The 27,110-nt window shown below is 40.1% G+C and overlaps 1 protein-coding gene across 4 annotated transcripts in view; it reads left to right on the forward strand.

Moving 5' to 3' along the window:
• Fzd6 (frizzled class receptor 6) overlaps positions 1–27,110 on the forward strand; it is a 44,279-nt gene that overhangs the window by 4,006 nt on the left and 13,163 nt on the right. For all 4 annotated transcript variants that reach the window (XM_045143988.1, XM_045143989.1, XM_045143987.1 and 1 more), the window contains one exon: positions 18,672–18,868. In XM_045143988.1, the coding sequence (XP_044999923.1) occupies positions 18,672–18,868 (197 nt within the window). The remainder of the gene's footprint in view (positions 1–18,671; positions 18,869–27,110) is intronic.

Raw genomic sequence — 27,110 nt, forward strand, 5'->3', positions numbered from 1 at the left:
TAGCTGTGTGTCTGGACATTATCAAAAAGGAATTTTTTTTTCATCCTTGTATAATCTTCACACATTAAACATTCTTATAGCGTTTACTCATAAAGACTTCTTTTCTGTAAAATATCCTTCAGGAGGCTAAGGATACAAAAGAACAAAGCAGTTGAGTAGCAGTGATACTAGCATTAATCCAAGCCTATAAAAGGAAAAGATGCATTGAAATCGACAAACAATAAACACCCCGCCCCCATGAACCTGAGTCAGACTTAACCCCTATAGTGTCTGGTTTTCCTACCTTCCCATTCCTAGTTGTCTTAGCCAGCAGCATTCTCCTTTATTTTATTTTATTGTTTTGATTTTTTGAGGTAGCGTTCTGCTGTAGCCCAGGCTGACCTGAAATTGACTAAGTAGTGTCAGGGTGGCCTTGAACTCAGGGTGATACTCTTACCTCTGCCTCCCCAGTGGAGTGCTGGGACTAAAGGCATGTGCCACCACGCCCAGCTTCCTTTAATTTTCATATTGGACTGACAGTTCTATAATTTGACCCTAAAGATCATGCAGAGCTTCTTAGCCATTTGGATGCTAGTAATTCTTTCTCAGTATAAAAGAATCTGTAAAATGAGAATGAGTAGTATTATAAAAGAAAACATACTGAAAAATATATTGAAATAATTTTATTTCTGGTTCAGATTAAGAGCTTCTGAGCCCCTCATACAAGTGAAGAGACTGAAGCCCAGAGAACACACACTTTGTCCCTGGATTGAGCACTACATGTGACTCAGTTTTCACTGTCTACATGGTGCGCAGTGTCTCTAACTGTTGTGTGTGTTTTTTTATTGCACTTGACATTACTGGTTAAACATGGAAATATTTCCTAATATACAGCATGCAATATGTACACTTTCATCTTTTCTACTTCCTTGAAGACTACAATTAGATAAAAACTGAACCAGTTTTTTTAAACCTCTGCTCAACTTTATCTGCCTTTATTCATTTCATCCGTGTCTTGATTTCGTTGTCTTCTTAAATCAAAAATAAAATTCTGCTAGGCATGGTGACAGACCTATAATCTTAGTGTTTAGGAAGCTAAGGCAAGAGAATCACAAGTTTGAGGTCAGTTTAGGTAGACAGTAAGACAACTGTCTCAAAGAGTAAACAAGTGGGGAGGAGGAAAAAACTATATATTTTAAAAAAGATCTTTGCTTTCTAGTCTCTTTTGTGATGCCAAAGTGATTGTTATTAAAAATGCAAATCTACACAATCCATATTCATATTCATATACTCCACTATGTTCTTGAAACCTGAGACATAAAGCTTTATTCTAGAGCGATACCTGAGGCTCCTCATGCTGGACCCTGCCTTCCCGCACTGTGCACTCTGCATCAGAGTTTGCTTCTGATGGGCGTTCTGATAGAACTCATACCCACATGACTTTCATGTCTGTACCAACTTTGCTCATTGTGTGCTCCAGTGAATCTGCTGGTTTCTCAACTCACTCAAGTCCTTCAGATCTCAGTTAAAGAAATAAGTGTTTTGCGTAAGGCCTGCTTTCATTTCTCCCCCAATCATAATGAATAGGCCAGTTCACTGCATACTTATAATGCTTCATACTTTCAACATTTCTTACTGCAGTTATTGCCTCTGAATTGTAAGCTTATTGAAGGTTCGATGGTATTAATTCATCTCTAACCCTAGTGCCTTGTACAGTGCCTCTGTTCATGGTGGATGCTCAATAAAAGCTGGAAAAAGAAAAGGGCTGGAGAGGTGGTTTAGCATAAGCCAGATGCACAAGGAGGCACATGCATCTGGAGTTTGTTTGCAGTGGCTGGAGGCCCAGGTGCACCTATTCTCTCTCTCAAATAAGTAAATAAAATATATTGAGAAAAAAATATATAAAAGTTTTTAAAAAGCTGAAAAAAAAATGTCCCATCCTAATAGACCAGCAAAGAGAATTTTTCTTCTAATTCTTATTTTTCATCTCTATTCACTACATTGTCCATGTGAAGGACATTCTGCTATTTTTAGATTTTTTTAAACATTTATTTTTATTTATTTGAGAGAGAGAGAAAGAGGCAGAGAGACAGTGAGAGAGAGAGAGAAAGGGCATATCAAGGCCTCCAGCTGCTGCAAATGAACTCCAGAAGCATGTGCCATCTTGTGCTTACATGATTCCTGAGGAATTGAACCTTGGGTCCTTTGGCTTTGCAGGCAAGTGCCTTCACCACTAAGCCATCTCTCTAGCCCTATTTTTTAGATGTTTTACATATCATCTTTTTTTTCGCTAGAACTTCATACTAACAAGATGTATCAGTTAATGTCTATTTTCCTTGCCATATCAGCTCCACATATATTTGTTAGGATTTCTGTAAGGAACTTAATTTTTTAAGGAAGTTGGCTTCTGTTTTTATAGAAGTAAAGGAACTCACCTTTTGATTTGGTCATTGGATTATAAACTATGTTTCAGATTATTTTCAAGCATTATACTTTAGTACTTAAGTTGATTGTCCACCAAGTACTTGATTATAATTGCGTGTACTGTGGCTTTTACTAAAAATGTGTTTTATATCTTCTCCAAAGAGTCCCTAATTCCCCCTCCACTGAATCCCTACTTTTTTTCCAACTAGTTTCTCTTCTATTTTGATGTCATCTTCTTTTTCTTTCTTTCTTTCTTTTTTTTTCTTTTTTTTTTTTTTTTTGGTTTTTTGAGATAGGTTCTCACACTAGTCCATGCTGACCTGGAATTCACTACATAGTCTCAGGGTGGCCTCAAACTCATGGTGATCCTCCTACCTCTGCCTCCCAAGCACTGGGATTAAAGGTGTGTGCCACCATGCCTGGCTTGATACCATCATTGTTTTCATCCTATTATACCTTGTGTAGGTAACATTAGCCACTGTGAGGTCTTGAATATCAAGGGTACTTCGTGTCTGGATATCAGTATTGTAAGCAGTCCTACCCTTCCTTTGGCTCTTATATTCTTTCCAACACCTCTTCTGTGATGGTCCCTTAGAGGGTATGATAATGATGTCTTAGTGCTGCACACTCCACTGTCCCTTCTCAACACTTTGGCTATTTTTTAATCACCCCAGTGGTTACTTTCATCTGAAAAGAGAAGCTTCTCTAACCAAGTATAGCATTATTATATGGGCATTAACATAAGTGTTTAGAGGGCAGTTTGGTGGTCATAATATATTAATTTAACCAGACAACAGTAGTAGTTTCCCCCTTAGGGCTCATGACCTTGTCAGCTATAGGCTTTTGACTGGGTTTTCAGTACTCCTCATGAATTCCCTCCCATGGAGAGGGCCTCAAATCCAATTAGAGAGCAGTTGGTTTCCCCCAAAACAGATATTGCCACCTTTGCACCAGCTGGTACATTTTGCCTGGCTGACTAGGCATGAACTTGCAGGGTCCATTGCTGGTTAAGACCATTGATGACTTATTTTCCTCACAAAGGCTGAGGGCTACATAGGTCTTTCCAGCATCCTGACAGCTCGTTAATTGGGAGGAAGCTCCAGGAGCTCTGGAGATTCTTGGGTCTCTGCTCACCTTTGGACACGAAGTACAGAAATGTGTGGTCACACCCAGCTGTTTATGTGGGTCCTAGGCATCTAACTGGAACAGTCTGTCTGGGACCTCCTCAGGCCTTCATGCTTCACAAGAAGTGCTCTTGACTGCTGAGCCATCTCCCTAACCCATACTCTGTTTTAATTTTTTTCCTCTCTTTTTTTGCTCTCCATCATTCATGTTAAAATATTGATAGATTTAGGGCTGGAGAGATGGCTTAGCAGTCAAGGCGCTTGACTGTGAAGCCTAAGGACCCAGGTTCGACTCTCCAGATCCCACATAAGCCAAGGTGATGCTTGCGCAAGGTTGTGCATGCACACAAGGTGGCACATGCTTCTGGAGTTCAATTGCAGTGGCTGGAGGCCCTGGCATGCCACTTCTGTCTGTGTCATAAAAGATATATTGATAAGCTCTATATTATGCAGGTCTTGAGGTCATGAATGCAATGGTCATTTCATGTCCAGAGGATAGTGTCACAAAGTATTCCTCACTACCTTTTGGCTCTTACATCCTTTCTGCTCCCCTTTCTGCAGTGTTCCCTGAGCCTTGGAGGTAGAATATGATGTCTCATTTAGTGCTGAGCACTGGGCAGTCCCATGTTCTCAGTCCTCTGAGTTTCCCCAGTAGTCACTGCCATCTGCATCTCAGTGAGAGATGCAGCACTGATACATGGGAAAAAAACACATTTTAGAGGGTGAACCTTAAAGCTCTTGAAAGTGTCTCAGAATAAAGGCTGACCTAAACATAAACAGAAAGGATAACATTTCTCCCGGGAGTCTGGCAGATAGGAACAGAGTTCCTGTCCCAGTGCTTGGGGCTGAGATTACAGGCATAAGTTGTCATGCCCAACATTTCCAAACTCAAGTCCTCACACCTGAATTTCAAGTGCTTTTACTGACTAAGCCATTTCCCCATGCCCATGTGAAATTTTTAGTTAAATTTACCACAACCAAAGGGATCTGGAGATATCAGAATTTTTAATCTTGCTTCAGAAATTGCTTGTCTGGAGAGATGGCTCAGTGGTTAAAGACAAAGCCTCACAGCCCTGGTTTGATTCCTCAATAGCTACATAAAGCCAAATGCACAAAGTGGTGCATGTGTCTGGGGTTCATTTGAAATGGCAGGAGGCACTGGAATGCTTGTACTCATTATTCTTCTCTCTCTCTCTTTTTCTGTCTTTCCTAAATAAATAATAAAAAAAAGGTCTTTAGTATTTTCCTTATTTGATTATCTAATCCTAAATCCATTTGTTTTACAAAGTTAATTTGTGACTGATTAGTAATTTGGCTTTGTAATGAAAAGGATGTTGGACAGTCTAACTCTCCAAGTGGAAAAACAAATGGCTGCTGGTTTTCCATTGTGTTCATTTGTTTCCTATCTAGACAGAGCATTGTTTCTCAAATTGTGAGGTTGATCTCCCCTGAGAGACTGATTTCATCCAGAAAGACTAAAGCTGGTCTAGGGAAAATGGAAACAGGAATATTGTATTTTCCTTTTTGAATGCCCGTTATTGAGATCTAGGCAGAATTAGAGTCATGTATTGTGTTTGGAACAGCATGTGGCCATTCTACTTTTAAGCAGACTAAAGGAAGTAAGCTATAAAAACTTTTCCTTTCTACCTGCTAGTATGTATTATTAAAGTGTTTCTGCTCAATTAAAAATAATGGAAAGGACAAATACTGGATCAACAGACTTCCAAGAAAAATTGATTACTGTTGTGTAGTGTGATAAATATTTGCATCTTGGGAAGGCTAGGGAGATGGATAAATTTACTTGCTTGCAAAGTCTGCCTGCCAGGTTTGATCCTCCAGCACCTATATGAAGCCATACACAAAAAATGGCACACATGTATAGCATTCATTTGCAGCAGCAAGAGACCCTGGAGCAGACACATTCACACACACACACACACACACACACACACACACAGTGAATAAATAAATAAATATATATTTTTAAAGGTGGGGGTTGATGGAAAGATAGCTTAGTGGTCAAAAGCACTTGCTTACAAAGCCTGCCAAACCAGGTTTAACTCCTCACCCACTGACAATCCAGACACAGAAAGTGATGCGGGCACCTAGTGCTCAGTTACAGTGGCAAGAGGCCCTTGGACAATATTTTTACTTTTAGAAAAATACAATAGACCCTACCCTGCTATCACTTACCACCTCTCTTCCTTATTCTCAATCCTTGCACTCCAATTTGTAAGGAGAGTAGGTATTTAATGTGATTAGCCTCTTTGTTTTTCAGGGTATACTAAATAAAATGGCTATAGCTAACCCACAAATACGATATTGATCATATAAAATTAAATACCGAAGGGCTAAAGAGATGTTTAGCAGTTAAGGCACTTGCCTGTGAAGCCTGAGGACCCAGATTTGACTCCCCAGGTCCCATGTAAGCCAGATGCACAAGGTGACGCGTGAGCACAAGGCTGCACATGCGCACAAGATGGTGCACGTGTCTGGAGTTCGACTGGCATGATTCTGTCTGCCTCTTCCTCTCTGTCTCCCTCTCAAATAAATAAAATGTTTAAAAAAATCTTTTTCCAAAAGAGTTTTCCTTTGGAAATTGGATAAATCTACATGTTAACTGGTTGGTATTTCAAAATGTGCCAGTAAAGAATCTTTGGTTTGTTTGTTTAAAGTTTACAACTTGCAGCTTCTCTTAGGCAAGAGTCCTGTGTTTCTTCCTTCTCTTAAGTTGTGGGCTTCCTCATTTCTGGGACCCCACTCATGACCTGTTTTACCTTCTCATAAATTCTATCTATAATCTAATAAAATCTACAAAGTTTTAAAAAAATCTAAGCCAGGCGTGGTAGCACATGCTTTTAATCCCAGCACTCAGAAGGCTGAGGAAAGAGGATCACTGAGCTTGAGGCCACCCTGAGACTACATAGTGAATTCCAGGTTGCCTGGGCTATAGGTAGACCCTACCTTGAAAAACAAAACAAGAAAAAAGAAATCTTACAACTTAAAAGCTAAAATTCTGAGAAACATTCAGGTATATAGTCAACAAATATACAAAATAGAATAACAAAGTTTCATTACCTGCATGCTACATTCTAGGGAAAGGAAAAAAATCACAATAATCTTCTTTTGGTCCCACAGAATTATGTCCCATTGTGGACAGGCTCTTAATATAAGAACTGGGATAGGAACTCTGTCTAGCTAGGAGAAATGTTATCCTTTCTGTTTATATTTAAGTCTGTAGACCCAGAAGTAGTCAAGACACTTTCCCTTTATCTAAATACAATATTACAAAGGACAAGTAAGCTTTTGGTATACATTGAAAATAATACAGTTGCCGTGATACACACTACTATGTGGGAAGACTTTTCAGTATTTACGTATTTTTATTTATTTTATTTGTGAGAGAGAGAGAATTGGTGTGCCAGGGCCTCTAGCCACTGCAGTCGAACTCTAGACTTGTGCACCATCTTGTGTGCATGTGCAGCCTGTGCACATGATTGGGGTCCCAGAAATAAAGAAGCCCAGAACTTAAGAGGAGGAAGAAATGCAGAACTCTTGCCCAAGGATGCAAGAAGGAGTTTGAGAAGCCCCAAGTTTGTAATACCATGTAGATTTATCCAATTTCCAAAGGGAAACTTTTGGAAAAAGATTTTTTTATTAGCATTTTATTTATTTGAGAGGGAGATAGAGATAGAAGAGGCAGATAGAATAATGCCAGGGCCTCTAGCCACTGCAAACAAATTCCAGACACATGTACTACCTTGTGCATCTGGCTTACCTGGGTCCTGAGGAATTGAGCCTAGGTCCTTTGGCTTTGCAGGCAAGTGCCTTAACTGCTATGCCATTCCTGTAGCCCCAAAAAAGAATTTTCTTCTTTTTTTCTCCCATCCAAGTATAGTCTTGTTCTTTAAAATTTCTCTAAAGTTATGTCACTAGTAGTAGCTCATCATTGTAACTTCTTATTCCAGACTATCTTTCTATTGACAATATGGACAAGACATAATGGTTGGAATTCTACCCAGTAGAGACACCTCTGGATGGATTTATTATCATATAACAGTTCACTGGGCTATCTTGGAGAAATCAGGTTGTAATTGATTCCATGTCAGTTACTTGGTCATAGGGAACTCTCCATGAAGCCTTCAATTTTTGTTATTTATGTACTTTATGGTGCTGGTGCCTGACCCATTACCTTGAGCATGCTAGACAAAGGCTCTATAACTGAGCTATACCCTCAGTTCTTTAATGTATTTTAAGGGAAGACTGGTAATATGGCAGAAGTAGGCATTCTGAGAACATGAGTAATATGCTAGAGCTATTTTTTCCTATGTTTTAATATCTGTTTAGCTGCCTGGCATGGTGGCGCATGCCTTTAATCCCAGCACTCAGAGGCTGAAGTAGGAGGATGCAATGAGTTTAGGACCAGCCTGAGCTAGAGTGAGTTCCAGGTTAGCCTGGGCTAGCATGAGACCCTGCCTTAAAATAATAATAATAATAATAATAATAATAATAATAATAATATCTGCTTAGTCACTTGAAGATGGGCTGCTATTGGATACACGAGACATCATGAGTACATGAGTTTGATGACACCTAGTTCATGGGAAGTAACTTAGGCTCATGTATCAAGATGTCCCATCATTGTCTTCAGTCATCATCAACAAATGGCGGAAAAACCAAAGTTGAAAGTCCCTCTTACATGGCAGAGATAGTCTCCTCCTTTGCACCCATGTCTTACTGTGGCATCTTGGGTACTTGTTTATGGCTTCATCAGCTTTGTGTCCTCAATAGCATGGCCTAGTGTGATGTCCTGTGTAATGGCAATACGGTTTAGGACCTTTGGCAGTAAATTTGAGACATGGAGCTGAATAGCTGACCTTATTCTAGGGAAATGTTCTCAGACCTTGTTAGGATCATCTGAATAACTTATTAAACTAGATCTCTGAGTTCCTAGGTCAGTAAGTCTGGGATGAGAAGGAGAATTTGTATTCCTATCAAGTTCCTAGATACTGCTGAAGTTGTTAATTTTGGAACTACTCTTTGAGCACCGCTTCCTAAGGCAAGTTGGCCATGATGTGCCACTGTACCTGCTTTTTAATTTTTTTTGTTGTTATTTTTATTTGAGAGCAACAGAGAAAGAGGCAGAGAGAGAGAGAGAGAGAGAAAGAATGGGCATACCAGGGCCAGACACGTGCGCCCCCTTGTGCATCTGGATAACATGGGTCCTAGGGAATCGAGCCTTTAACTGGGGTCCTTAGGCTTCACAGGCAAGCTCTTAACTGCTAAGCCATCTTTCCAGCCTGCTTTTTGGAGACAAGAGCATTAGTACTATTAGAACCACATACAAGATACCAACCAGGGCTGTACCAATTTGTTACAGTTTAAAAAAAATGTGGGAAAGCACCATAACCATTTGTAACTTTGCTAAAAACAATTTATTAAGAACATAGCCAGAGGATTGGAGACATGTTTGGTGGCACAGGCCACTAATCTGAGCTCTTTTGTGCACTGAGGCAGTAGGATTGCAAGTTAGGTCAGCCTTAGTGTCTTGGCAAAATCCTGTCTCAAATTAAAATAAAAGGAAGCATACTGTCTTTTCTTGTGTGGAGTTATAACCCACTGAGTTTAATTAGGGTTCTTGCATGGACATGGGGGGAGGTAATTTATAGAGCGTGTGGCTCTTACTAGTGGCTGTACCTCTGCAAAAAATGTCTCCTAGTCCTCCAACTGCTCTTAACTGTCTGTAATTCCAGGGCCTCATGCTTCCTCCATCATCCATGACAGAATGTTGATGGACTCAGTATTGTGTAGGCCCTGCACAGGTAATGCTGGTCACTGTGAATCATACGTAAAACAGCCCTGCCATGCCTGGGTGGCAGTGTTCTACGGCTTTTCTCCCCATCCTGTGGCTGTTACATTCTTTCTGCCCTCTCTTCTACATTGTTCTCCTAGCCATGAAAGGTGTGATATAGATGTCTCATTTAGCTCCAGTCACTCAAAAGTCACTTATTCTCTGCACTTGGATGAGTTTTGCATCTCTTCAGTAGCCACCACCATCTGCAAAGTTGGTGGTAGCTACTTCTCTAACTAGAGGTGAGAGCAGCACTGATCTATGGACATATATTTAGAGGGCAATTTGATGGTCATACAACATATCCATTTAGCCAATCAACAATTTAGGTCTGTGACTTTCCTAGCTTTTGACTAGATTTCAGTTCTAAGCATGAATTTCCTCTCACGGAGCAGGCATCAGATCCATTCAGAAAAAGTTGGTTATCCAAAGAACAGTCATTTCGTTACTGTACCAGTGAGCACATCTGCCTGGCTGTTATTGTGTAGCTCACAGGGTCCACTGTTGGCTAAGATTGGTGAGAATTGTTTTCCCCCCTAGCAGCCTACATAGAACCTCCTAGCACCATGAAAGCTAGCCAGCAGGGAGAAGAAAGCTTCTAGCTCCATTCCCACATGATTTCTCAATGTCCTACAGCAGAAGCAAGTACTGTCTTGTCAGTTGTTGGGTCTTACCACCTAGTTCTGTAGACAACCAGAAGCATTGGCCTGTACTCTTTGGGGGGCTTCAGGAGCCTTCCTGACCTATAACAACTCACTGGAAGGTATCCCACCCCTGGCACTAGGATTTTCCTAAAGTAACTTGTAGCTTCTGAAAGCAGTATTATCTATCCATACAGGGGACTTGTAGTCAAATTCTTTTTTTTTTATTATATTTTCACATTGGGAAGATGGCTCAACAGTTAAAGGCACTTGCTTGTAAAGCCTGTTGGCCCTGGTTCAGTTCCAACACTTATGTAAATCACTACAAGACTTGTAGTGGCCAGATATCCTGCATGCCTAGACTCTCTCTCTCTCTCTCTCTCTCTCTCTCTCTCTCTCTTTCTCTGTCTCTCTCTAAAAATATTTTAAGAAGAAAATTAAATTCTATTTTTAATTAGGTAACAAAGCAGTGAGTTTCCATATGGCTTTGTCATGTCTTTAATTTTTGTTAGTATTCCTTCCTTCCACCTCTATCCCCAATATTTTACCCATCTGCTTTTATATCACATGTGTTCTACTGTCCCCTCTCCTTCAGCCCTCTCACCCTTCCCCACCCCCATGGCTCATGTTGAGCTTCAGCATCTACTGATGCTCTCTGCAGCTTACACCATACCCTACAATTAAAAGCTATGATCTGCATGTAAGTGAAAACATGCAGTATTTGGCTTTCTAAGCTGGGTTACTTCACTTAATACAGTCTTTTCAAATCTATCTATTTTTCTGAAAGTTTCATATTTTCATTTTTCTTTGCAGCTGAATAAAATTTCATTGTGTGTGTATATCATGTCTTCATTATCTGTTCATCAGATCTTGGACATCTAGGCTGATTCCATGTGCTGTCTGTGGTGAATAGAGCAGCCATAAGCATGGATGAGCACTGTCTCCATCGTAGATAATAGAGTCTTTAGAATCTTTGCCCAGGAGTGATAGAGCTGGGTCATATGGTGGTTCTATTTGCAGCTTTTTGAGAAACCTCCACAGTGATTTCCACAGTGGCTGTGCCAATTTGAAGTCCCAGCAAATGTGAATAAGGGTTGGTCTTTCCCCATACCCTTGCCAGCATTTCTTGTCATTTTGTTTCTTGATGTTAGCTAATTGGACCAGATGGCATTCTTGAGGAACCACACCTTAGGTTGTCCTTTTATATACTTTTTTTATATATACTTTCATGTGCATGCATGCACACATACATGCCTACACATGCAAATACACACATGTATGCACACATAAGTACAGAAATAAAGATGGATAGTACTTGAGAGGAATGACACCCAAGGTTGCTCTCTGGCCTCTACACACCTGCATGTACACAAACACACACACATGTACATGCACACACTCAAAATTACATCACAGTGAGTCAGGTAAGTAATCTTTGCATCTAAAGGTTTCAATATAGTACTTAGACACTGTAGAAAAAATATTGATTCTTACAAGATTTTTATTTCAGAAGACTGGGAAACTATTTTCATATCATTTTGTGTTTTCATCTGATTAATGTGTTGAGATCAACAATAGGCAGACCTATTATTATTTAAAGTGCTATTTCTTGTTGCTGTGTGCATACCATTCTGTGCTTCCCAAGGTAAGCATAACATCTTGATTGAGGTTGTATAGTCTTTGATGTGACCTGCCTGTGAACTTCTGCTTTTTCAAACTGGAGAGCTGCTTGCATGAACATCTCTAATACTCTTTTGATATCTTTCTTCCTTTCATCCTATTGGAATTTTTGCCTGTCTTGCAGTTCAAGGAGAGTTCGGTGTAGCATTGTAAAAGGTTCAGTAGGACATACTCGGGAGTCATATGTTCCCAAGTCATAGCCTACTTCTGCTACTCCCTACTTTTGTCACTACACAAAGTTGCTTAGCTTCTCAGAGCCTAGAAACCTCATCTTCAAGGTCTGTCTCACAGGATTGTTGTGAAGGGAAATGGCACATGAAAAGGCACAGGGCTTAGTTTACAGTAGTTGTAATATTGGTAAAAGTAGCATTGGGTCAAGAACATCTTGATTCTAATCCCACTGTTGATTTTGGAATTTCAGTAATAATTTCCAATTAAAAAAAAAAAAACTGGCACCAGAGTTCTCCCTTGTAGTCTGATGTTTGGTTTAGGACAGTGGTTTTCAATCTGTGATCTCTTTGGGGTGCTTTGAGGTCACTGGTAGTGAAAGGGAACTTCTAGAGGCTTCTCAGCAGGGAGCGCTTCCTTTTCAGCCAGAGTAGCTGTACTTTTGATTATTTAATATATCAGGCTTCTTTGTAGCTTCTCATTTAAAGGAATTTTTTTTTTGTATTTTTGTCAAGATGAGTACGTACACAGACGCTTTGAAAATAATTGACTTAGGGTCCCCTCAGATCCCTCTAAGGCTAAAGTTCTTTGGCTACTAGTCTGCAACACAACTTGGAAGTTCATAGCCCGACTGGCTCTGACCCAAAGTTTTATTTTCTTTGTCTTTCAGTGTTTTCAGTGTGTAAATTAAAATGCAAAAACATAAGGTTTGGTAGAGATTTTTATACAAAATGTGAAATTCTCTTTTCCTGTAAAATATTATATATATATATATATATATATATATATATATATATATATATATACACACACACACACACACACACAAATATTATTTATCTGACAATTCTGAATACATATTTCTAAACAACTATCTGCTGGATTTAAGTGACAGTCCAACTACTATTGTTGTCTTCCACCTCTTTCAATTTACCTGTGTGGTCTTCAGAGGTGTTTTGTTTTGTTCCCCACTCCCCCACCCCCCCGCCAAGGTAAAGTCTCACTCTAGTCCAGGCTGTCCTGAAATTCATTATGTAGTCTCATGGCGGCCTTGAACTCACAGTGATCCTCCTACCTCTGCCTCCCGAGTGCTGGGATTAAAGGCAGGCGTGTGCCACCACGCCTGGCTTGTTTTGAGTTTTCAGCATTTGATTTATCATCTACTCTGTGAATGAACGTGAGCATCACTGGATTAATCAGCATTGGTACTCCAGAAGAATTAAACATTGAAATGACTTGACTTGCTGTACTTGCCTTATTAGAAAACTGTATAGCAAAACTGTATAATAATGTTTTCTTTACGCCTGTCACAAACTGAATTAGTCCTTATCATGGCTATTGCAAAAGGGCTACTGAGTTAGAACTCAGTACTTTTTTCCTGCTTTTCACCAAATAATCTGATTCCTAGAAATTTGAAAATTTAGGAACTGGGCTTGTTGGGAGTAGTAAATAAATAAGTATTCTAGTTGTTTGTGCCTCCTCCGCCTATCTCAGTCCTAAAGAATACTAACATAGGGCATCCCCCTCTACAGGTGAAAGAAACTGAGGGAAGTACTTTGCTCTCCATCTAATCCTCTTAGGTAAAAACAAAGCACAGGAAGGGGCAGGTCAGCTCTCCTAGCATCATTTAGATGAGAGAGACACAGAACACCTACTGTGGTGACCCAGTCTTTGCTTAGTCATTTTGCCCCATTACGAGGACAGATGAAATTTCTGTGGGATCAGAATCCTCTAAAACTATTATCCTCTAATTGTTGGCATATAGGTTATGTATATGCTGTTAATGAATTTTGAAGCAGGTCGTGCTCTGCACTCCATTTTGGCCTCAAAGTATCTCAGTCTTAGATGAGTTAGATTGGATGGGTTTTTAAATTTAGTTTTTAAATATTTTTATTTATTTGAGAGGGAGAGAAAAAAAAAGAGGCAGATAAAGAGAGAGAAAGAGCATAGGCATGTCAGGACCTCTAGCCATTGCAAAAAAACTCTAGATGCATACACTACTATGTATATCTGGCTTATGTGGGTACTGGGGAGTCAAACCTGGGTCTTTAGGCTTCGCAGGCAAGTGCCTTAACTACTAAATTATCTCTCTAGCCCTTGTTGTTTTAGATACAGCTGTGGGTTTGAGAAGGTTTTTGTTTTTGTTTTTGTTTTTCAAGGTAGGGTCTTACTCTAGCCCAGGCTGACCTAGAATTCACTATGTAGTCTCAGGGTGGGCTTGAACTAACAGCAGATCTCCTACTTCTGCCTCCTGAGTGCTGTGCCACCATACCCAAGTCACTTAACAATTTTTATATTTATGACTTTTAAATCCATATCTGAAAACTAAAGTCTCTTACCATTGTAGCTTTGTTGAACTGCCTGCTAGTAATTATTCCACACTCATAACCAATGGCACTTGAATCTGTCCACAGCAGTAATGGATAGAGAAATGATAATATAACAATACAGTTGGATGCTAGAACAATTAAAGGAAATGGGCTACTTTATGATAAACAATATGAATGTATCTCAAAATAGTGATTCTGGGTTCAAAAAGCTAAGCAACAAAAAGAAAACATACGTTAATCCACTTACATAAAATTATAAAGCCAGGTGTGGTGGTGCACACCTTTAATACTAGCACTTGGGAGGCAGACGTAGGAGAATTGCTGTGAGTTTGATGCCACCCTGAGACTACATAGTGAATTCCAGGTCACCCTGAGCTAGAGTGAGCTCCTACCTCAGAAAACAAACAAACAAAAAAAAAATTATAGAAAATATCATTCTGTGATGACCTCAGGTCAGTATTTTCGCAGGGAAAAATTACTCAAGAGATGGAAGAGGAAGTCAAAGGGAGGAAGGAAAAGGAGGAAAAGAGAATACAAAGGAATATGATGAAACTTTTGGTGGTAATGAATATATTTACTGAAGTTATAGTATTGGCTTTAAAGCTTATAATGCTCTATGCTTTATATATATTGGATTCAAATACCAAGTATATCTGAATAAAGCTGGGAAAACTCAATACTACAACTCTTAACAGAGCATCAGCACTCCTTGCCTACCCTTTTCTACCCCTATCCCAAGCTTGCTCCCCAGGGCAGCCACTTTGAACATTAATTGTACTTCGGCTGTGTAGGCAATGTTCTATCTGATATGCTTACTCTTATTTGATTCACCACTTCTGAATGTTAAGCAATATCTGTCCATTCTCTTCTATTACATTAGCTGATTCATTTTTCTTATTTTACCATTTTACTTCTTTCCCCAACTTCCTAATAATAATTTTTATCTAAATCTAAAGTCAGTGTTAACATTACTAGGAATATTAAATGTTATACATTGCTGACTCAAGTAATATATTGGTCCCCATATTTCTTTGCCAATGCAGCAGTTGAATTTTCCCTAGTTCCTTTGCTGTGTGTGCATATGGCTGGCTTTTTCACATGTCTTAGTAAACTTGTCAGATACCTAGCAGCAGTTTTCCCAGATTCTCCAAATACGGTATTACCTGTTGATTCTAGTCCTCCACTTCTATCCTTTGGAGAGCTTTCCTTCAGTTATCTGTCCTCCTACAAGTATTCTCCGATTGTTTTCTGGACTAGCTTGGTAGCTGTCCTGCTTGGAATTCCTCTGTCTATTCTCCATTATTGGACCAGCTAAATCGTGCAGCTTATATTTTTCTTCCTGGTATATTCATAATATCCTTTTGTATGTTCATCTTTGCCAGGCGTGGTGTCACACACCTTTGATCCCAGCACTTGGGAGGCAGAGGTAGGAGGATCACCATGAGTTCAAGGCTACCATGAGACTCCATAGTGAATTCCAGGTCAGCCTGGGCTAGAGTGAGACCTTGAAAAACTGAGGGAAAAAAAAAAAAAGCTGAGCAAGGAATTTGACATCCTCTAGTTTTTAATTTGAAAGGTTTTTTTTTGTCTTCTGAGGGCCAAAAATATGAATATTTTACCCTAACCTAAATGAATGGTTGGGGTCTAGATTGAAAGTAACTTTGCTTTGCATTGTAGAGTTAGTGCTTCATTGCCTTTTAACATCTGATTTCGAGCATTTAGAATTTATATCCTTTGCCTGTGTTCTTCCCCTCGTTGGAATAGTTATGATTTTTAAAAATTTTTTTGTTCATTTTTATTTATTTGAGAGTGACAGACAGAGAAAGAAAGAGGCAGATAGAGAATGGGCATGCCAGGGCCTCCAGCCACGGCTAATGAACTCCAGACATGTGTGCCCCCTTGTGCATCTGGCTAACGTGGGTCCTGGGAAATCAAACCTCAAACCGGGGTCCTTACGCTTCATGGATAGGTGCTTAACTACTAAGCCATCTCTCCAGCCCAGCTCTGATTGTTTTCATTTGTCTTGATGTTCTGAAATTTTTTATTGGCCTACTTTTTTTTTTTTAACATTGACTCATCCTTTACATAGATGTGGTAGTTTGAATTACATGTCCCCCATAAACTCATGTGTTCTGAATGCTTGGTCCCCAACTGGTATCAGTTTGGGAATTGGATCCTTCTGGAGGAAGTGTATTATTGGGGGGTGGGCTTATGGATATTATAGCCATTTTCCCCTTGTCAGTGTTTGGCTCACCCTTCCGCCGCTGTTGTCCACCTGCTGTAGCAGAGGTGATGTCCACCCTCTGCTCGTGCCATCCTTTCCCCTGCCATCATGGAGCGTAACCTCAAGCCTGTAAGCCAAAATAAACCCTCACCTCCCACAAGCTGCTTCTGGTCAGTTGTTTGTCCCAGCAATGCAAAGCTAACTGCAACAACAGGTATTTGCTTATTCAGTAAGTATTTGTAGAGAAATTACTGAGTAAGCAGTCACTGTTGACTCTGGAGATTGGGTAGTAAATGGAATTGACAGACTCTTTCCCTTATGAAATCTCTCCTAATATTGAAGGTAGAAATTAAGAAATAAATAATATAGAATGAAATGTTATATGTTTGCAAGGGAAAACTACAGTGATGAAATGGGAAATGACATTTTAGATAGGGTAGACAGAGAATGCCCTTCCAAGGTGACAGTTGAGCAGATAACCAAATAAAGTCAAAAAGTATGTCAGTATCTGACAGAAAAATTGGAGAAAGCTGTAGATGCAGAGATTCTGAGGTCTGGGAAGATGGTTCAGTGATTACAGGTGCTCAGTTGCAAAGCCTGCCAGCTCAGGTTCAGTTACCAAGCTGCCCATGGAATCCAGACACAAAAAATGGTACAAGTGTATAGTGTTCATTTGCAGCAGCAGGAGGCCATGGTGTACACACACACACACACACACACACACACACACACACACATATACTCATACAAATAAATATTTTTTCAAAACTTTTAAAATTTTATTTATTTGAAAAAGAAGTGGAGAGAGAGAGAAGGAGAGAATGGGTGTGCCAGGGCCTCTAGCTGCTGCAAACAAACTCCAGATGCATGCACCACTTTGTGCATCTGGCTTATGTGAGTCCTGAGGAATGGAATCTGGGTCCTTTGGCTTTGCAGGCAAGCACCTTAACCACTAAGCCATCTCTCCAGCCCCAAATAACTAATTAAAAAAAGAAAAAAGATTCTGAGGCAGGCCAGGCATGATGGCACATACCTTTAATCCCAGCTCTCATGAGGTAGAGGTAGGAGGGTCATTGCGAGTTTGAGGCCATCCTGAGACTACATGTGAATTCTGGGTCAGCCTGGGCTAGAGTAAGACACTACCTCAAAAAAAAATTAATAAATAAAGCAGATTCTGAGGGTAGAAACACATATGAAATAAAAGGAAGCAAAAGGCCATTTTATGGTGATGGAATGGACAAGATAAACAATGATTAAAAGAAATAAATCTGGGGCCACAGCTAAGATCCAGGAAATTTGAGACCTCATAGGAGTTGATAAAAACTTTGGCATGTGTTCCATTACAGTCTTTGAACAAAGACAACCTTAGATTTTACAGAATCACACTGGTAGGGATTGGGATTGATATGGACAGTTGACTGTAAGATTAGCATGAGTGGAATTTAGACCATAGAAGGAGGAGGCTTTTTCAGTAGTCCATGACAAGGACATAATGGCTTAGACTGGGTGGTAATAGTGAGAAATAGTCAAATTTGGAACACGTTTTGAAAGGAAAGCCAGTAAAATTTGTTGATGGACTGGACATGATGTGAAAAGCGAGAGAAATAAAGAATGAATCTTGACATTTTGGGCTCTGAGTACCTAGAATGGTGGTATCTTTTACTGAAATGTGGAAGATTGAAGAATCTTTAGGGGATAGGAATGCAGTGAGGCTGAGTTGTGATGGGTGTGAGATGCCTGTTGACAGCCAAATAGAGTTGTCCAGGAAACAGGTGTTCATTGAAATCTGGAGTTCACAGGACATATGGGGGCTGGTGGGTTCCCCAGTGGCTAAATAACTGAGCTCTGGAACATTTCCATGCTTAGAATCAATCAGGCAATGAGAGAATCAGAAAAGGAACAGACAGCAAGACAGAAAAACTTGTAAGACCATAAGGAGTGCTGGGGAAGAGTCTAGAACCACTGAGTCAGTGTTTGAGTTGAATAGTGTGTTGACTATGAAAAGTGGTCTCACTGGAATATGTCTTCTAAGAAATGCATGTTTGAATAAGTTATAGCTTCCCTCTTATATGAAGGGATCTTAAGACAAACAGACTAATGAAGTTATAAACTCAAATTTTTGGTCATATTGAGAACTAAAGATTCTTTGTGGAGCATAAATGAAAAACTACATACTTTAAACAAAATAAATAATTTCATTCAGTTTTTATTAAATTTTTCCTAATCTCATCTTTCTGTTTTTCTTAATAGCATTTTCTTCCTCTTGCAAATCTGGAATGTTCACCAGATGTTGAAACATTCCTTTGCCAAGCTTTTGTACCAACCTGCACAGAAAAAATTGATGTGGTCCCACCTTGTCGTAAATTGTGTGAGAAAGTATATTCTGATTGCAAAAAATTAATGGATACATTTGAGATCAGATGGCCTGAAGAACTTGAATGTAACAGGTAAATTATGTTTCTCACTTTTAGTGAATACTAATGGTGTTTTAGTACTGGTAGTTTTCCATAATGATAGTGATAGACTTCTACTTTTTTATTCTACAAATGTTTAATAATATGTTGGGTACAGTGGTGCAGACATAATGATTAGCAATAAACAAATTCAGTTGCTGCTCTCAGGGCACTGACAGTGAGGTGGGAAGGACAGAATAATCAAATAAGTATGCCAGTAAACACAAAATTATGACTGTGGTAGATACAGCAAAGGAGATGTATATAGTTTTGTGAGAATATGTGTTGATATCTTTGACCTAAATTGAGGGATCAAGAAGGAGATGACTTGGAGGCTAGGTATGTAGCTCAGTTGGTAGAGTGCTTATCTATCATGCATGAAGCCCTGGGTTCAGTTCCCACCACTGCATAGGGGGAATGGTGATGCACATCGATAATCCAAAAATCAGGAGATGGAGGCAGAAGGACTCAAAGTTTAAGGTCATCCTCAGCTATATAGACAGTTCAAGGCTAGCCTGGGGTACATGAGACCTTGTCTCAAAAATAAATAAAGATAGAAAGAAAGTTAAGATAAAGTATGAAGTAACTAGGCAGTGGGAGAGGAGGGGAAGAACATTCTGGGTGATAGGAATAGCTTGTTAAGAGACTTTGTGACAGGAAAGTTTGACGTAGTGGAGAATTATAATGCCTATGAAAAGCTAAGCATGGCCGGGCATGGTGGCGCATGCCTTTAATCCCAGCACTTGGGAGGCAGAGGTATGAGGATCGCCATGAGTTCGAGGCCACCCTGAGACTCCATAGTGAATTCCAGGTCAGCCTGGGCTAGAGTGAGACCCTACCTTGAAAAAGAAAAAAAAAAAAAAAAAAAAAAAAAAAAAAGCTAAGCATGGTGGTACATGCCAATAATCCCAACACTCAGAAAAAACATTAGGCCAATATAGTTGTAGTGATTAGAGTCAAGAAAGACTCTCGTGCAAGATATGGAAGGAGAGATGAGCAGCAGTCAGACTGTTCTGGAGTCCATCTTGAATGTTTTCATCCTAAAAGCAATGAGATCCCTGAATATATTAAGACAAGAATGGTTTCTGTGTAGAGCCATTCATTCACATTGTCATTAGGGGTTTGGGGCAACTGTCCTTGACAGTCACCTGAGGAATGTAGACCATTCCCTTTTCCAGTAAGTATTACTTTGCAGTAAGTAGGAGTGAAAGAAGATATAGGCCCTTAGCTGCTTCTGACTGTTCATCCCTTTGCTATTTAAATTCCTTTTGGCAAGGTATCATTCATTTGTTGAACTAATAAGGAAACTGGAACATGTGTGTCCAGAAGGGGAAAGGATATTGAAGGGAGAGAAGTGTCCAGTACTTTTACCTTTTCACCGGAGTGGTGGTGAAGGATAGGCTATAGTGGTGATGGAGTAAGTATAAAGTAAAACAGGACACATGCTCAGAAAATTTGGTGATAAAACAGAGGAAGAGATATGGCAGCCAAAGGAAAGCTCAGAAGATTTTATTTTAATGTGAGAGTAGCAAAGTACAGAGAAAATCAGTGGTTGAGATTATCTGTGGTAGGGGTTTTATCAGATGAATACAGTGGGGCAATAAAGGAAAAGGACAGTCATGACTCCTTTAAGAAATGCCAGGAATAAAAAAGAAAAAAAAAGGCTGGGGTATGCAGAGTAGGAGAGAGAATCAGAAGTTTTTGTGGGCAGTAGGATCCCAATCACAGGTAATGTGCGGCTGTGGCTACAAGGAGTTTTCATCATAATGGTAGGATGGAGGACAGGATGGCTACAAACATCTGTAAGGGTGTAAAGGTTCTTTTAAGAATCCTACCTGTGGGTTTCTATTTCCATTGTGAAATAGTAGTAGGAGTCAATGTCCTTTTGAGCATCTGGGAAGGAAGGATGTGAATTTGAGAACTGATAGGTAGGATTAGACAGGAGAGGCTTGGGTGATCTGAATTTGTACTGGACAGTGACTTGTTGAGATATTCTGCAACAGTGGTGGGATGCCTGGGGCTAAGTCCAGAGAAAGCAGAGTTGGGTTTATCTGTGACTGGGTTTTATCATACAGATGGAATGTAAAGAAAGGATATGTGGAGGGGAAGGACTGCCCTTAAATGTCTAAGTAGATGTGGGGTGAAGTAGAGAAATGAAATCTTTCATGGAAACAGATACAGGAGATCGCAGTGAGGTTTTTTTTTAGAGGCATAATGGATAAACAAGCTGCAAGGATGAAAGCTTTCAAGATCAAAGGCAGGATGCCTGAGTTGATTTTTGAAGATCGTGTGCTCTTAAGACAGTGGCAGGATTCCTTCACCACAATTACAGGTAGCCAAAGTAGATTAGGGATTGGTTGTCAGAAAGTTAAGCAAGAAGCAAGAGTTTCAATGAGTTGCCCTAAGAATGCCCAAAGCCAAGGATGATGACAGCAACAGGAAAGGTAAGAAAATGGCAAGTTGTCAACAAGTACTACTGCACTTACTTTATGCCAGGCCTATTTTAAGCACTAGAGATACAACATGCAAAAATTTCTTATATCCTAGTAGAGGGAGGCAGAAAATGAAGTATATAAGCTCTAGTTACACTCCAAAGTGGTCAGGTCTGTGGAGAAGATGCTTGTTCTTTACGGGATTACCTATGCAGTTTCCAAGCAAGTGAAGGTGTGACTCACACACATGAGCACCAAGACCTGTGCTGTACTTCCCATCACTTGTGAGTTTTGATTTGTATAGTTTGACATTTTTGAGAAATTGACAACTTGTTTCTTTGTAATTAAACCAAATCAAATTTATTTCATATTTGGGAAAACTTGATGCATTGTATTGAGAAGTGAAATCTACATTTAAGAAATAATATAAACTCTATGTCAAACTAGTCAATGGATATAAAAATCCTCCATCAACATCCCTTTGTATACTGGTGATTGGGTTACTAGAGAGATTTCATCTTCTTCATATGTCAATAAAATTGGATTTTATGGCAACTTTAAAAATATGAAGGGAATTTCTGATTAAAAACCCTAATTCCAGAGCTGGAGAAATGAGATGGCTTAGTAGTTGAGGTGCTTGCCAGCAAAGCCGAAGGACCCATGTTTGATTCCTTGATATCCACATAAATCCAGATGGACAAAGTGGCACATGTGTCTGAAATTGTTTGCAGTAGCTAGAGACCCTGCCATGCCCATTCTCTTTCTCTCAAATAAATAAATAAGTAAAATATTTTTTTTAAAAAATACCCTAATTCTAGCTTGCTGAAAGGCTTCTTACATACTGAAGGTCTAACATATTTAACTTTGGATTAAAAAATAAAGACAGTTTCTATTTGAGAAACCATGGAACTCTGATGATGATACACTGAAGGCTGCTGGTACTTGGGAGACTGTCTTTGTCCTTCAAACTGCATTTGCCTCGGGTCAGGTTTAGAAGGACACTTAAGTTCTGAGTCCTTCAGTTTCCTCAGCAGGTCAGAGTATAGGCACACTTGTGTGCAAGAACTTCCATAGCAGTGGAGGCTTTCTTTTCAGCTCTGCTCCAGCTATTCTTCCACTCTGACCTGCTACACTTATCCCCTTTTGCATTTCTCACCCTTCTTTCCCTATAACAGTGCATATCCACCATGCCATAGGACAATCTTGGAAATTTTCCATTTTCTATCACATTGTTGTTGTTTTTTCCTTTGTTTTTGGGTCTTTTAAAAAATACATTTATTTCAGAGAGAGAAAATGAGAAATAGACATATAGGGAAAGAGAGAGAATGGGCATACCAAGGCCTCTAGCCAGTGCAAACAAACTGTAGATGTGTGTGCCAACTTGTGCATCTGGCTAATCGAACCTGGGTTCTTTAGCTTTGCTGGCAAGTGCCTTAACCAGTAAGCCATCTCTCCAACCTTTGTGTCTTTTTTCCATGCCTTCATTGTGAGAGTCAAACTTGCCTTTCAACTTTATACCTATCTTGCTTTCAAGAAAACAAATCAGCATGTATTTCCACCCCTCACCCAGTATACTATGATACAGTTTTAAATTAGTAAGTATATTTTAGAATGAAAATACTTAACAGATGTTTTATAATGTGAAATATTCTACTGTTTCAAAGTTGAAATGCTAATTACATTTGTTACATATATCTTCATGCCAGTGTTATGTAACATTTAGCCCAGGTGAAATTGTCTTTATCAGATATAAAAACCCCAGGAATATATTTTGTGTTAGAGTTTTCTGGGAGAATAGAACCTATAAATGAATATATATTATATTATATTTTATTTATTTATTTATTTTTGAGGTAAGGTCCCACTCTAGCCCAGGCTGACCTAGAATTTACTAAGTAGTTTCAGGGTAGCCTTGAACTCACAGTGATCCCTCCTACCTTTGTGTGTTTGCTACCATGCCTGTGAATATGTATTGTGAAGGAGATTTATTAGATTAGCTTACAGATACAGGCTAGGCAGTCCAACAATAACTGTCTGCAGGCTGGAGAGTCAGAGAACCCCGTAGCTGCTCAGTCCATGAGGCTGGATGCATTAATGGTCTCAGTCTGGCACTGAAGTCCTGAATGGCTTCTGCAGACCCCCTGGTCTTCCATCTACATTGAAAGGCTGATGAAGCTGGTTCCAAAGTCCTGGTAGAATAGAAGCAACAGGGTAGATGTATGCACCAGCAAGTAGCTCAGGCAACCATATAAAATGCCCTGTGTTTTTTTTGGGACTTCTTTATATACAGCCCTCCACTAGAAGGGCCACCCACTCAAAAGGAAGGACTTCCTCCTTCTGTGAATTCTTTGTGGAAATGCCCTCACAGATCTGCTTAAGTGGTATGTCTCTTACTTGATCTCTGATCTGATCAAGTTGACAACAGAACTTAACCATCTCATATTTATTTTCACTTTAAATAAATACTCAGTCTAGGCCTTTGCAGTTACCTTCTCATTGCTGGGAAAAACACTGACCAGAAACACCTTATAGGAGAAAAGGGTTTACTTCAGTGTACAGATTCCAGGAGAAGCCCTATCATGATGGGAGAATCTGGCTTGCTACAGCATACATCCATTGCAAAGAGGGAGAAATACCAATACCACCAAGCACAAGCTGACTCAGGGCACCTAGTAAGGCTGGACTCGAAATCTGCCCCCAGTGACACCTTCCTCCAGGAGGGCTCTGCCTGCTGAAGACTTAAGTAGGAAGCTTAATCTTAATCAAAAATACCAAAGACTATGGGAACATTACATTCAAACCACCACATTCTGCCCCTAGCCCCATAGACTTAATCTTACAGTGCAAAACATACTCATTCTAACTCAAAAGTCTTCATAGTCTTTTCCAACTTTAGCATTGTTCAAAAGCCCAAAGTCTTGGGCTAGAGAAATGGTTTAGTGATTAAAGTGCTTGCTTGCAAAGCCAAAGGATCCAGATTCAAAGCCCCAGGACCCATGTAAGCCAGATCCATAAGGAGGCATATGCATCTAGAGTTCACTTGCAGTGGCTAGAGGTCCTGGCATGTCCATTCTCTCTCTCTCTCTCAAATAAGTAAAGTTAAAAATATTTTTAATTTATTTTTATTTTTTACTTTATTTATTTGACAGAGAAAGAGGGAGGGAAAGAGAGAGAATGGGCATGCTAGGGCCTCCAGCCACTGCAAATGAACTCCAGATGCTTGCATCTCCTTCTGCATCTGGCTAATGTGGGTCCTGAAGAATCGCACCTGGGTCCTTTGGCTTTTCAGGCAAAGGCAAAGGCAAAGGCCTTACTAAGCCATTCCTCCAGCCCAAAATTAAATTTTTTTTTAAGCCCAAAGTCTCATCTGAGATTCAAGACTGTCTTTTAAGTATGAGCCTTGTAAAATCAAAACACAAGATACATACTTACAACATATAATGGCACAATTGCAAAATAAGGCATAACAAGGAGAGACTAGACCAATGAAAAATCAATAACCAGTAGGCAAGCATCTGTAGTTCCAAGTCCAACACCCAAAACCAATGACACAGTCTCTGGGTTTCCAGTTCTGTCCCTCTAGCTGGGCCTCTCACAGCCTAAGGAAAACTCCATTCTGAGCTTGCAGCTCTTCATATCAGCCATTCCACAGTGCAGGTCTATCTAAAACATCCTTGAGTCTACACTGTAAACCACACTTCATCATCGTAGATCATACAGTATTCAGAAGCTTTACTCCTGCTTCACATTGCTGCATCTCAGCTGCTCCTGGAGCCAGTTCATCTTCATAGTTCCATATAGTGGCCTTACTAGGTCTCCATACAGAGATTTTAACCACTTTACATTGCTGCATCTCAGCAGCTCTTGGAACCATGTGTGCTTCATGAGCCACTTTTCTGCATTTTTCATTCTTCTGAAAATCAGTACTAGGTGGGCAACATAGCCAAATTTGTAACTCCAGAGGGGAGTAAAGCTTGACCTTCACAAGTCTTCCTTCAACCCACTGCCTTTCAAAAGAATTTGCATTCTTATTAGCTGGCCTTTCATCGCTCACCTTAAGGGCATGTCTTTTCTGTTGTCCCAATGCAAAACAGAAGGACCACTTTTTTTTTTTTTTTTTTTTGGTTTTTCGAGGTAGGGTCTCACTCTGGCTCAGGGTGACCTGGAATTCACTAGGTAGTCTCAGGGTGGCCTCGAACTCTCAGCAATCCTCCTACTTCTGCCTCCCAAGTGCTGGGATTAAAGGCATGCGCCACCATGCCCGGCTTTTTCAGAAGGACCACTTTTAATAGTGGTAATCGCCTAAACAATTGCAGTTTAAGTAACCTAAAAACCGGTCTTTGTGCCTATAACTTCAAACTTGCTTGAATTCTTCCCCTAATAAACTGTGCATCTTTCTGTTCTATACCTTCCACCAAGCACACCAGTCCATTACTTTCAAATTCAACCTTGTTCAACTTCTCAGGGCATGGGTAAAAGAACACAGCCAGCCTTTATGCCAGTAGCCCAGCCTTGACAAAGTTTTTTCTTCCCCTTTGAAAGTTCATAAACCATATCTTCACAGTCCACAATTGTCTTTGCATTTAGAATTTTCAAATTCTTACCAGAATAGCCAATAGAGCTCTGCAAGGCTTCCCCAGCCCAAAGTACCAAATCCTTCCACAAACACATTCCAAAAGACCAAAACCCACATGGTCAGATTCATTGCAGCAATAATCCCACTTCTCTAGTACTAATTTTCTTTTACAGTTTCCTTCTTGTTGCAGGGACAAACACCCTACCAGAAGCAGCTTATAGGAGGAAAGGGTTTGTTTCAGGCTTACAGACTCCAGGGGAAGCTTCATCATGGCAGAGGAAGCTGGCTCACTTCATATGTCCATAGCAGAGAGATGACACAGACTTCCAGATCCCAAACTGGCTCTGAACACACCTCTTTGGGCTGGACTCAAGATCCACCCCAATGACATGCCAACTCCAGCAGGACTTGGTCTGCTGAAGACTAAGTAGGAAGCTTAATCAAAAAATACCTGAGTTGGGGGCTAGAAAGATGGCTTAGTGGCTAAGCACTTGCCTATGAAGCCTAAGGACCCCAGTTGGAGGCTCGATTCCCCAGGACTCATGTAAGCCACATGTACAATGGGGCACATATGTCTGGAGTTCATTTGCAGTGGCTGGAGGCCCTGGCGCCTCCATTCTCTCTCTCTCTATCTCTCTTTCTCCCTGTCTCTATCTGCCTCTTTCTCTGTCTGTCGCTCAAAAATAAAAATAAAAAAGAATACCTGAGTTGGGCCAGGCATGGTGGCACACGCCTTTTTGCCAGTACTCTGGAGGCAGAGGTAGGAGGATCACCATGAGTTTGAGGCCACCCTGAGACAATACTGAGTTCCGGGTCAGCCTGAGCTAGAGTGAAACCAATCTCCAAAAAACAAAAATAAAAAGGAAAAAAATACATGAGTTGGGGCTGGAGTGCTTAGCAGTCAAAATGCATGTCTGCAAAGCATAACACAAGTTCACTTCCTCAGTACCCACATAAAGCCAGATACACAAAGTAACACATGCATCTGGACTCCATTTGCAGTGGCTGGAGGCCCTGGTGCACCCATTTACTCTGTCTGTATTCTATCTCTCTCTGCTTTGCAAATGTGTGTGTATATATATATATATATATATATATATATATATATATGTTTTCAAAAAAATACCTGAGGGCTGGAGAGATGGCTTAGCGTTAAGTGCTTGCCTGTGAAGCTTAAGGACCCGGTTCGAGGCTCGATTCCCCAGGACCCATGTTAGCCAGATGCACA

This window comes from Jaculus jaculus, chromosome 2, assembly GCF_020740685.1.
Source record: "Jaculus jaculus isolate mJacJac1 chromosome 2, mJacJac1.mat.Y.cur, whole genome shotgun sequence".
Classification (NCBI taxonomy): domain Eukaryota; kingdom Metazoa; phylum Chordata; class Mammalia; order Rodentia; family Dipodidae; genus Jaculus; species Jaculus jaculus.